Source organism: Symphodus melops (genome assembly GCF_947650265.1).
Source record: "Symphodus melops genome assembly, chromosome: 7".
Lineage (NCBI taxonomy): Eukaryota > Metazoa > Chordata > Actinopteri > Labriformes > Labridae > Symphodus > Symphodus melops.
The window spans coordinates 2365592-2378448 of record NC_136697.1 but is presented as its reverse complement, the minus strand read 5'-3'; the positions used below and the strand labels follow the sequence as shown (position 1 = coordinate 2378448).

Sequence of the window (12857 nt, the reverse complement as noted above, 5' to 3'; positions counted from 1 at the left end):
ATTGCCAAGCACATTTACATATACAAGGAATTTGTCTTAGTGTAATGGTGCGAAAGGAAAAACAAGGCTAAAATAACAGGAACTTAAATAAAAAGAAATATGAGAAGCAGAAGCAGAGAAATTACATTAAAAACCAGAGGGCATTAATGGGACGCATAAAGAAACAGTTTGAGCCTTCACTACTGTGATGTTTCCTGACTGTGCGGCTGATAAGAGTCTGTGTTGTATGAGGGGAGGGCAGGGATATTGTTCAGGAGGCTGACAGCTGAGGGGAAGAAATTGTTCTTGTTATGAGAGGTTTTGGTCTTGATGGAGAGGGGAGAGTCTCAAATGTGCAGGGTGAGAGGGGTCGGCCACCATCTTACCTGCACGCCTCAGGGTCCTGGAGGTGTACAGGTCGTGGATAGATTGCACCCAATCACCTTTTCTGCAGGCATGCAGGGATCAGACAAAGGGTCCGTGTGATGCTGCAGCATCACATGAATCAGAATATTGTCAGCTTTACATGGATCACCTTATGTTGGAGTTATGTGACAACAGATGTCCCAGCAGCTTTGTTTTAAATGATGATAAATCCTGTCTCTTCAGTTTCATACAGACTTCATTTGCTAACTATAGGACATTTCCTGCCACCCCCTAAGTAAAACTTTCTGCAAGAGGTGGGGATGAGCCGAAACGTGAACACAGGAGATAACAATCAGGAAAGTGACCTGAAAAGAGTCAGTGGTCTGTTCTTTTACACTCTTTCATGAACACCACAATTTACAGGTTGCCTTGTTATGAAGGCTGTCAGACTCTGTTGCTTGCTCTTTTACCTCCTGAGACCTTCTGTCTGGGTTAGGGGTTATCTTTTCGATGAAGAAGGAGAAGTCATTCTGAAGTGTAAATCAGTCATCAGGAGTGCATATGAGAAAGGGAATAATGTCCCTGGCTGTTAATGTGATGTATAATGAGAGCAAAGTTCCTAAGCATGATCATAAAGACCATGTTGATGATGTGACTCATCTGAAAAGTATCTTTCAAAGATCCTCTCAGATAAGAGAAGTGAACGTAAACTACTATGACAAGTAACTAAGAGAACTTTCCCCCAGTCAAAGATCTCTCTTGTGAGTCAGGCGTGCAGGACTCAGTTTTATAGTCAGTGTCAGCGCATTGAAGAGGTAAACATTAACATCCCATATGATCACCTCAGTTTATACAAGGTTTTCCTAACAAAAAGGTGACAACTGTTGAAGCTGCTTCTCCTGAACCACCTTACCCACTGGAGGTTTACCCTAACAAACAAAGTGGTAGGGGTTTGAATGATTTAAAAAAGGCCCTATAGGCTGCACAGTGGTGCAATGGTTAGAGCTGGTAAACTCATACTAAGAATGTTCCTGTTATCAAACCTGTCAGACACAAGCTCTCTGTGTGTGTCCGTGGAGTTTCCCCACAGTCCAAAGACATTCTCATTAGTTACATTTGGAACTTGTATGTGTATTTCTCTATATGTCAGCCCTGTGATTGCCTGGTGTTCATCAATTCTAAATCATAGTGGAGGAATCCTGAGTGACATTACCCATAACCCATTGGTTTCTTCTATTTTGGAAGCCTATCCATCGCTGTCGCCATATAAAACAAGCTGATTGTGTCAAACATTGGTTCAACTTAACAGACAAAGATGTCGAGCTGAGGCGGGCCTTAAGCCTCCTGACAAACCATGTCCTCACAGCAGCCTGCAGTCGAGTCCTTCATGCTTCTAACTATGCACAATCTCCTTTATAAGATCAAAATGGGTAAGTTATAAAAACTTAAACAGCGTGTGCCAAGAAAGACATGAACTAAGACTTATTATATTAAGACTTATTTTTTTCTACCAGGCTAGAAAACATGTTTAAGCCACTGTTTAGGTGGTCATGTGACTTAATTACTTGGCCTGATCGAAAGGTTCCCCCATCAGGATATTTTCTTGAACAGTTCCATGAAATATCCAGGCCTGCTGGGAAACGTAGGCAAATGTCCCATCAGTTGAGAGGGAGCCTTGAAGAAGGTGCATCTGTGACAACAAAAAAGCACAATTTATTGAATTATGTTTGATTCAACACAAAAGAAAGCAGGAGCATCATCATGTGAGGCTGACCTGTTCCAAAATGCTGGAAATCAGTGACGTCTTTCCACTCCCAACATTCCCACAGATTCCAAGCAGGTTCCCCTTCCAGAGAAAACACAGTGACAGGATTAGTACCGTCGCCTACCTCCCCCAAAGTTCAGGCCATGAAACCTTTGTCAGTGGTAAAGAACACCTTGGGCAGTGTGAAGGAGATGTTTCTCAGTGTAGGTAACATTTCTGTCTTTTCATGCTGGGACGTCTCTTCCACTCTGTGTCTGTTCATCCCATTGGCTGAGTCCACTCTGTGCCTGTTCATCCCATTGGCTGAGTCCACTCTGTGTCTGTTCATCCCATTGGCTGAGTCCAGTCTGTGTCTGTTCATCCCATTGGCTGAGTCCACTCTGTGTCTGTTCATCCCATTGGCTGAGTCCAGTCTGTGTCTGTTCATCCCATTGGCTGAGTCCACTCTGTGTCTGTTCATCCCATTGGCTGAGCTGGGGGTTGAGTCAGTCTGACTGTCCAGTTTAGTCCAGGATAGTGAAGCATTCTTCATCACTATGGCTGAGTCACTGTTTTTTATGTGGCTAATGTAGGGCTCTGGATTCTGGATCAGCATTATTTTCTGCAGGAAAAGTATCAAAACTGCATTAACATCGAATTAGATATACAACACAGATACACATGAGGACTTCGGTAATTTCAGACTTAATTCAGAAAAAGTAACCTTTGCCTTTTACGACCCCTGGGTCCAAGAGATCAAGCCATTGTGACGCTAAAATGAAAGTTCCTCATTTGAATTCATAGGACTGAGTCCAAAAACCGACCAGTCCCTGTAAAGCCTGATACTTGTCCAAGTGTACAGCACATATGTTTACATGCTGGTCAAATAAAACAGAAAACATTGAGGACTTCAATCTCTGAGATTTAGATACCTCTAAGACATTCAAAGTTTAAATTATTTATTCAAGCAGTTAAGTGGCGGTGGCTCAATGCTTCCTTTATAACCTCCTTTAGGAAACACTGGACCATCCTTTACGAAAGGACTTAAGAAAGTGCCGCCCCACAATTCATTGCGGCCTCAACTTTTAAAGCGACTCGACCCATATCCGAGCGTTCAGGAAAACTAAGGATCTGTCAGAGGAGAAATGTGGAGACAATCTGCACATTGATTTGACTTATCATTATTTACAGCCTTTGATGTTGATGTTATAAAACCATCACAGTGAAGTTTCCTGGTATCTAAAAAAAGCCTACCTTTTATTTTAGTTCACACCTTGTGGTTTTTAGCATTATTTCACCGGTAAGAAGGCACAGGAAACATTTTTAGATAAGCTTTTTGTAGTCCATTTTCTGAAAACTGTAGTTCCACCATGGCAGACTCGTCACTAACCTCCGCTGCCGTCACATTATTATGACATCACCGAGTGAAGTGCGGTCGGATTGCCAAAACAACGCGATCGCCTTTTCCTAAGTCCTTTGTGAATTCTCCTAACACCTTTCCTAAGTCCTTTATGAATTCTCCTAACACCTTTCCTTAACCCTGTGACTTTTTCACGGGGTTAAGGTAAAGTGGATAGTGAAAGTAGATAGGAGGGACAATCCGAATGCACCCACTGTTGGGGCGTACACACTAATTGTCTGTTTTGATTTCATGGAAGTTCAAAGTTTGATATACATTTGAATAACAGGGTGCATGCCTGACCTGACCTACAGGTGTTTGTCAGGACACTTAAGTCCCGCCTCTGATTCACCTGTTTGTCTGTCGGGCTGATAGAAAGCTCGGTTGAGTAAGTCAGCTTTTCAATACCCATTGGACAATTTCGCTAACCCAACGTCTGATCGATACACTGAACCTGATGTCTTGGTTGAGAACTGTTCCTAACCTGGTAAGTTTGGTCACGTGACACTTGCACAAGTGAATGGATGTCATGTGACCCAGACCAAGATGGCAGCATAAGCAACAGGCTCCCGATTAGCACCGGATAAAAGGGGGGGGGACTATCTACAATAGTAATAATAAACTTTATTTATGTAGCACCTTTCCAAAACAGGGTTTACAAAGTGCTTTACATGATAAAACACCAGAGTCATAAATGTAAATCATGAGACAGAAACGATATCAGTAAAAGCAATACTAAGCATAAAACAGTCATAAAACAAAATAATAAAAACAATAAAAACAGATGGAGTGGGAGAATAAAACAGAGGACCATTCGAAGGCTAGCCTATAAAGGTGTGTTATAAGAAGTGACTTAAATGAGAGAACAGTCTTTGCCATCATAATCTCCTCTGGGGGGTTGTTCCAGAGTCTGGGGGCAAACACTCTGTCACCTTAAAATGACACAAGCTTGTTGTGTAACACAGAGTGCAGGGTAAAAATACTTAGGTTAGGTATAGGTTTGACTACCGGGGGAACTGGCACCTTGAACTCTTATCTCTCACTCCCTCTCTCTCTCTCTGCTTTCATATCTTATTACAGTATGTCTCTATCTTTAAAGTTACTAACCTCTCCTCTTTCTGGGATCTCCTGAGCTCTCTTAGGTTCCTCGGGACTATTGATGAGGATGGCGTGCCCAAACAACCCCCCGCCCCCCCATCCTATCCTACCCTTCTTTCTGCATCTTGTCCCATTTCAAGCCCAGCACAGTTTAGCAGATGGCTGTTCCGTCATGAGCCCGGGTCTGCTGAAGATTTCTGCCTGTTAAAGGGAAGTTTTTTCTTCTATGACGGATTAAGCTGGGCTCTTGTAAATTTGCCACAAGTAAGGTCCTTTACCTGCTTTTTGTAAAGCACCTGTTATGAATTGACATTATAAAAATAAGGATTGATTGATTGATTGATTGAATGTCCTCCAGACAATTCATAAACGAGGACATTTCATTGGGGTCACAGCTGAGATAAATCTGGGTGAGGTCTGTGTAAAAATGAAAACGAACGTTGTGTGCTCTCATGAAATGTCCTCGTGGCAGCATGTAAATAGTAAAAAGAATTAGAAACTGGCACAGAACTGAACCTCCCATTGTACACTAGTGGTTAGAAATGATAAGGATTAACACTTCAATGTATATACTCTGAATAATGGACTCCTGTAACCATGGCTGTTTGATTACTGGTAATTATTAAAGATAAATAAAAATGTAAGTGAAAAAAAAAATCCACAAGCAATAAATAATTTTATCTTCAACAAATATTGTCTCTGCTGGCTCTAGAACGATGACATGCCAAATGATGAAATGATTGAAAGAAAGGTGGTGGGTAAACTAAAACAGGAAGGGAACCTATGAAAGCTGTATCAGAGTAGTAACAAACACTAACTGATATTAAGACAACAGAAAGCTTACCTTCAGTCGTGTTAACGACACTGCAGCCTCAGCCAAGGTTTTTACAGACAACGGCATCAGAGCGAGGCAGAACCTCATGGAGTTAAAGATGGCAATAGTGGTAAAAGCCTGAGAAACAGAAGGAATGATTGTCAGACAAAACCTGTGAACAGGAACATCGTCCTCTAACAGCCAGCGGTTTTATACAGAGTCCTTGTTCCTGTGTGCTGTCAGCTCCATCCAACACATTTTATTCACACAATTTTTAAAGCAATTTTCAGTTTATATTGATTAGTATGCAAAACTGAAAACCTCCCCCTGTTATTTTAGTGTTTTCCAGTAATGACATTAACATTTATTTCTCTTTTTTACATGAAAACCAACATATAAATTACATTTTATATTCCTAAGATTACACACAAATGTATGTAAAAATACAATAATTATTTGTAATTAAAAAAGTAGCTCATTATTGTGAAGGCATATATCTATAGAATTTTTTTTGTGTTTTTATCTGTAATTTTGAAATGAATCTTATTAATGTCGGGGGGGGGGGGGGGGGGGGGGTATTTTTATATTCAAATTCTGTGAAATTCTGTCACTGATCCTGGAGGAGGTGCAAGCTGGAGTTAAGGAGAATCGAGCCTGCCAGATGGTGGGAGTGTGACAGCAGGGAGCCTGGACAGGATGGGAGCAAGCAGCGGAGCGCAAGGTCACATGGACTGAGCTGTGGAAGGCTGAACCCCATAGGTTAAAATTCCTGATCCAGGTGGTCTACGATGTGTTACCAAGTCCAACCAACCTCTTTACCTGGGGGAAGGTGGAGACACCAGCTTGCCTCTTCTGCCAAAGGAGAGGAACCTTGAAGCATATCCTAAGCCCTGGGTGAATTATGTTACCGCTGGCAACACAATCAGGTCCTGAAAGCCATAGTGGATACCGTCCACAGTGGGATTAGCCACAGCAAGAGCCTCCATCCAGCGAAGAACACCGCTTTTCTCAGAGCTGGGAAGAAGTCAACACCTTATCTGTCCTGTTGGCAACGACGCGCGACTGGGAACTGTCAGTTGATCTGGGGAAGCAGCTGAATTTCCCTGAAGTGGTTGCCATAACAACTTTAAGGCCAGACATTGTGCTGACTTCAGTGACCTCCAAGTAGGTATTCCTCTTGGAGCTCAGAGTGCCTTGGGATGACTGGTTGGAGGAGGCCAATGAAAGGAAGCGGACGAAGTACTCTCAGCTTGTGGAGGAGTGCAGGAGCAATGGTTAGCGGGCAAGATGCCAACCCATTAAGGCACGATGTCGAGGTTTTGCGAGCCAATCCCTCCTTAGGGCCTACAAAATGCTTGGCATCACAGGGGCCAACCAGCAAAGGGCCATCAAATTGGCCACTGATGCAGCAGAAGTGGCATCAAGGTGGTTGTGGATAAGAACGGGAGAGGCATGGCATGTAGCGCTACTTGGACACAAGCTGGGGCTTGATCAACCCCGGCTGGGTCACCCAGCTGGGTGGGGGTCTGATTGTTGAAAGATACGAAACCCCCTGAGATCTTAGATTACATCACTGATGATGCCTCCAGGCGCACCGAATGGTGTATCTAGAACTATGTGTAACTGTCTCTTTCTTTCACAGTATTTGTCACATTGTAACTCTGACACCTGTTGAGAGATCTCAAAATGAACTTTCATCTGGCCTGCTAGGAAAAACCGCAAGTGGAAAGATTTGTCTTGTCTCAGTCAGAAAGTTGTGGTTAGCCAGCTACCAACTGTCAACTGCCAGGTGCAGCAGAAAAGGAAATTCATATTTGTTCATGCTTTTACTTGTGTTATGGCCACACACTTTTATTGTCAGAGTGCAGAGGAAGTAACAAGAGGGAGATCATACTTAGTGCTTAACGCTTATTTTGCTCATGTTCATGTAAGAACCCAGTTTTGATGGCGTGATGTGAGAAGGGTGTAAACTTATCTGTCCTTTGCAGTAGCCTTATGCAAATTATTATGACAAGCATGTACTCACACTGGCAACAGTATATATATAGAGATGAAGGAAGAGCAGCAGCCTTTTTTCCTCGGACGAGCAGACTACCTCATCTTTGAGAGCAGAGACTTTGTCTCCTGAACTTCATCTTGAACTTTCAGAGCCTCACAAATGATAGATAAGTAGCTTTATTATATAGCTTACATCCAGGAGGAATTTAGCTTACTTATAACCAATTGCTGCAATTTATTATTGCTGTGTATTATTAAAAACTATATAGGAAGTCTTCCATTGTAAGACTTACACCAAATAGAACTCGTCTATTTTTTTTGTTCATCTATGAGAGCCAATCCGGACGAACAACAGGGTTCCCACAACGTAAAAACATTCTCCCCAGATCTTCCATTAACCAGAGAAGGTAAGCATAGACGAAGGATCTGAATTATAGAACCAGAGACCGCAGAGTGAGAGCCTGAGGGGTTCAGTCCTCCGGTAGGAGAGGTAATCGATCCTCATCCCATCATCTGACCAGTGGGAAGAAGCGAGTCTCGAAGCGTACTATATACTTTCGCCAAACCACATCGAAACTATAGTCCAGTAGAGCAAACCTGACGAGATCCAAACTTAACTCAAATAAAGCAATTAAACTGGGGAGTTCAAGAGGGAAGCTCATCATCTACAAAAAGCAGAGACAAGATCCTGTGGTGCCCGAACTGGACACCCTCCGACCCCTGGCTGCACCTAGAAATTCTGTCCATGAAAGTTATGAACAGAACCGGTGTCAAAGGGCAGCCCTGCCGGAGGCCAAGGTCCAACTTACTGCCAGCAATGTGAACCAGGCTGCTGCTCTGGTCATACAGGGACCAGGCCGCCCCTAGCAAAGGGCCCCGATCCCCATACTCTTGGAGCACCCCCCACAGGATGCCACAAGGGACAGGGTCGAACGCCTTCTCCAGATCCACAAAGCACAAGTGGACTGGTTGGGTGAACTCCCATGAATGCTCTCCATCATGGACAACACACACCACCCTCTGCACAGCACCTTCACCGGGCAGAGGAGCATGTTCAGTGACAGACTGCTGTCACAGCCGTGCTCCACGGACAGGCTCAAGAACTCTTTTGTCCCCCTGGCCATCAGATTGTACAACACCTCACTGTCACGGCAGGGAAGAAGCACACTGTGAACCCTGAACTCTTTTTTTCTTTTCACTTTTTTCTCATTCCTCATCTGCACTGCTGACCTCAGAGTCAGCCCCCAGTTGGACACTGTAATGCATATTGATAGTCACCTTACTGAGCACTGGTCACTCTAAAGATAATCACCCTAATCATGTCTGGTTTCATCCTACTGTTGTGTTTAGCTACATCTGTAATGGTTGACATGATCACCCTAACTAGGTCAAGTTTCACTCTATTGTCCTCAACACTTAATGCTAATCTGCTCCTCAATAGTTGGGTACTTAACGATAATCACCCAAATCACTCCTAGTTTCCGCTTATTGTCTAGGACACTTAATGCAAATCACTGCTCCTTTAAGTTGGTGAGCCAATTTACATTCCTGCATTGACTGTTTAACGACTGTACTCACACCTCTGGCATAAGCTCAAACACCTCTGTACATGCACGTGTAACTAGTTTCTAGAAGGCCAGCACTTTGTTTCTAAGGCTCTTTAACTGTTTACAGGTCTCTCTTAACCAACACATGTTTTTCTCTCCTCACAGGTTATGTACATTATCTATCTATCTATCTATCTATCTATCTATCTATCTATCTATCTATCTATCTATCTATCTATCTATCTATCTATCTATCTATCTATCTATCTATCTATCTATCTATCTATCTATCTATCTATCTATCTATCTATCTATCTATCTATCTATCTATCTATCTATCTATCTATCTATCTATCTATCTATGTATGTATGTATGTATGTATGTATGTATGTATGTATGTATGAACCCTCGAGCACCCTCGAGTGTAGTGGAACCCAGCTCCTCAAGAGGGACTGGACTCTTCATCTGATTTCATGACACATTTCAATTAGTATTTTGCTTTAGACCCTGTGTCACCTAGCGTTTTTTTTTCTCGAAGCCTGCGTCTTTTTTCAGTTGTTTTTAACGGGTAGGGAGCTTCGCAGCAGAAAGGGCATGTCTGGATGAAAAGCGCAGCATCCAGTGTCTTTTTGCCATTTTTGTGAGTCCACTTCGAGCACTTTCCTCTTTTCAGAAAGGCTCTGTTGACCTCATGAGTGCTCTTTTCAAAATGTTATATGTGATATTCTCTGTATTTTAGCTTCCTACAAATCGTAACTTCTACCCACATCGCCTTTGCTCTGTGTCTGCTGGGTTTAAAAATGATCTCTAATTTTAAACGTGCAGTCAAAAGTAACAGAGTCTGCTGCACAGCGGCACTTTGTGAACAAACCGTTGTCATGGAGACAGGATGGACCGGCAGCAAGTGAGTTTGATCAGTGGTTAATAAACTTTGATGACATGTGGGCCTATAGCTCGGTGTTTTTGCAGGGGACTACTTTGATTGGTGAAGTTTGTAGGGAAAACTGTAACATTACAATAACAATATAACACTGACTTGGAAAAGCACAAAACAGCACAATTGTACTTTCTTCACCTATTTTAAAGGTGAAATCATGAGCTCAACAGTGCGTCAAGCACAACCGTTGAGTATGACCAGTTTCAAAATAAAAACACTAGATGCCAAACTATTTTTAAGGGATACGGAAATTCCCAGAGCAAAGACAAAAGAGATAAGTAAGGTCCTTTACCTGCTTTTTGTAAACATAACAATGAGCATGGTCTTGTTACCTGCTCTTTGTTAATGTTAACAGACAAACAGTAAGGTCCTTTACCTGCTTTTGTAAAGTGTCTCGAGATAACGCCTGTTATGAGTTGACGCTATATAAATAAAGATTGATTGATTGATACAAATATTGAAAGACGGCCAGTATCAGTGTGAGGCTATGCGATGTTGATGGGTTGAATAATATAACTGTCCCTAAAGCTGAATCTATCAACAGACTGGATAATATTCACGCAGCATATCACGGCCGTGGTTCTGATCTAACAGACAACACAGAGACTCTGTGCAGGCTGAGAGATAGACATACAATTTAATGGTCACTGTGGAGCCCTTATATACAGCACAACAGATGTTACAAATTCCATCCCACTTTAGATATTTCTGTACATGGTATGAAGAATCACATTACCTTTACTCTTTAAATGTCAAACCTCTATTTGAGTAACACTTCATCATTGTACTGTCAACTGAGACCATACATTATACTTTTGTGATACCTCATATATCGTGTTTCTCTTCACATATGGTAATATCTTCTCAGAATAGATCGTAGTCTGCTAACAGCAAAATCTTCTCTACAAGATGTAACCAAACTGAACGTATTAACAGAAATTCGTACTATCAGATGTCTAACGTTTGCATGATGTCAGGACATGGTGTTAGTTAGTACAGTATTAAGACTGATGTATGTATAATACTGAAGGTACTATTTTACAACTCTAATTATACAATTACTGAACTAATTGCAGTTAGATTGTATTTTTACAGGTCTTAAAATACTTTTAACTTGTGTGAACAAACTTTTTAGAATGTGTTTGATCCTAGTAATAGTGGTGATAGTGAATTTTTGGTTTTTGTTTGTCAGCCATAGCTGCCAGTCATTTAGCTACTTGTACGTTTTGGATACCCTAACCCTAACCCTAACCTTTTTTGAACGTTTTTTCAACGTCATTTTCTGCAGAGCCTTCAATGGAAATTTCTGTAAATTTACTGTTTGTGCACTTTATTTGAATTAGGATATTTTACTTTGAAACTAAAGTTTTTGTTTGTTAGCCGTAGCTGCCAGTCATTTACCTTCTTTTTACGATTTTTTATTTTTATTTTTTACAGTGCAGATAATCATGTAAACATAAGTTTCCTGTCTCAGGAACAAGCATGCACACTTCAGCATGCTTTTATCTTCTGTTCATCACAAAGCAGTCCTGTTTGGTATGTGCAGCTTTGATACTCACATCAGAGGTGTTCAGACTTAAGCCCAACAAAGTGTGCACGGTAAAGGTGAGAACAGTAGCAACGGTGGGGATGATGCCTGTGATGCTGGTGTTCAGATTCTGGATGTGACAGACCCTCTTCAGTTGTTTCTTTTCTTTTTTCCGCAGAGCTGTCAGAGACATAGTCAGGATCAGGACAATACTGTATTTTGTTCTTTTCAGCACTATTACATTAGTAACAGTGGATCCTCTGTCAGCTCAGTTTCACATTAACGGCCTGTTGAAGGTCAAATCTGTCTGTTAGTGTTCACTTGAATATTTGGGTTAGATGTTTATTAAAGTGTTTCTGAATGTTCTGAGGAGATTTTTTGATGTGGTAAAGAATATTGAATTAAAGTGTCGGACTGAGCAGATGACTGAGCAGAACAGATGTTCGACATTGTTACCTGCCACCTTCTTCTCAAAGGATTCTTCCCAGGCGTACATCTTGATCAGTTTGATACTGTTGAGAATCTCATTCATTGTGCGAACACGGCTGTCGGTTATTAAAATGGTTTTCCATCTGAAGCCGGTGATGAGCTTGGCTAAGAAAAACTTGAAGCAGAGAAAAAGCATGTAGAGTAATAAGTGACAACACGTGTGAACAGAACACGTGAACAGATGAAATGAAGTTAACTTGTGGATAAAGATACTCAATTCATTACCAATGGAGCTCTCTAAATATCACATATGATCAAATTATAAAATCAATTAAAACCGCAAGCGGTGATGAAGGGACCGAAGCACCCCGCGCATGTCGGCGCGTGTCACGACCGCGAGAGTGTGACCACGGGAGTGCAGCTGCGACAAGTGGCCAAGCAGCAGGCCTTACAGTCAACGAACGTTAAAAAATTGGAATGTAACCTGTGAAACGCGAATTTTCGCCATTAAAAAAAAATATGGCAGACTTCCTGTTTAGTATTGACTATGGGTGTAAGAGGATTTTTTGTAGGTCGTGACATTATGAACGTACAAAAAAATTGTCATGCATGTAAAAGAAAAAAACCTCTATGGGGAGGCCTTTCAGAAAGGTAAAATAGGGGTGCACCGAGACATCAATGTTTGATGGTACGCCATGGCCACGCCCTTAAACAAAATAACGTGCGGAGCACAACGAGAGATCTTCAACATGTCTAGAACACACTAAGATTGAGTTTACGATGATCGGATAAACGCTTTTGGAGGAGTTTGTTCAAATAGCTAACCTGTGAACCGCGAATTTCAGCCATTAAAAAAAAATATGGCGGACTTCCTGTTTGGTTATGACAATGGGTGTAAGAGGATTTTATGTAGCTCCTGACATGCCCAATGAGCATAAAAAAAATTGTGTATATAGGACAAAAAAACCTCAATGGGGAGGCCTTTTTGAAAATTTCAAGGGGGCGCCACTGAGTCAT

The 12857-nt window shown here is 41.8% G+C and overlaps 1 protein-coding gene across 1 annotated transcript in view; it reads right to left on the bottom strand.

The window, feature by feature from the left end:
• abcc12 (ATP-binding cassette, sub-family C (CFTR/MRP), member 12) overlaps positions 1–12857 on the bottom strand; it is a 32494-nt gene that overhangs the window by 13125 nt on the left and 6512 nt on the right. Inside the window, exons 8-13 of the mRNA XM_079348420.1 lie at positions 11868–12015; positions 11443–11591; positions 5431–5538; positions 2283–2711; positions 2120–2191; positions 1911–2035 (exon numbers count right to left, since the gene is read on the bottom strand). Coding sequence (XP_079204546.1) covers positions 1911–2035; positions 2120–2191; positions 2283–2711; positions 5431–5538; positions 11443–11591; positions 11868–12015 — 1031 coding nt within the window. The remainder of the gene's footprint in view (positions 1–1910; positions 2036–2119; positions 2192–2282; positions 2712–5430; positions 5539–11442; positions 11592–11867; positions 12016–12857) is intronic.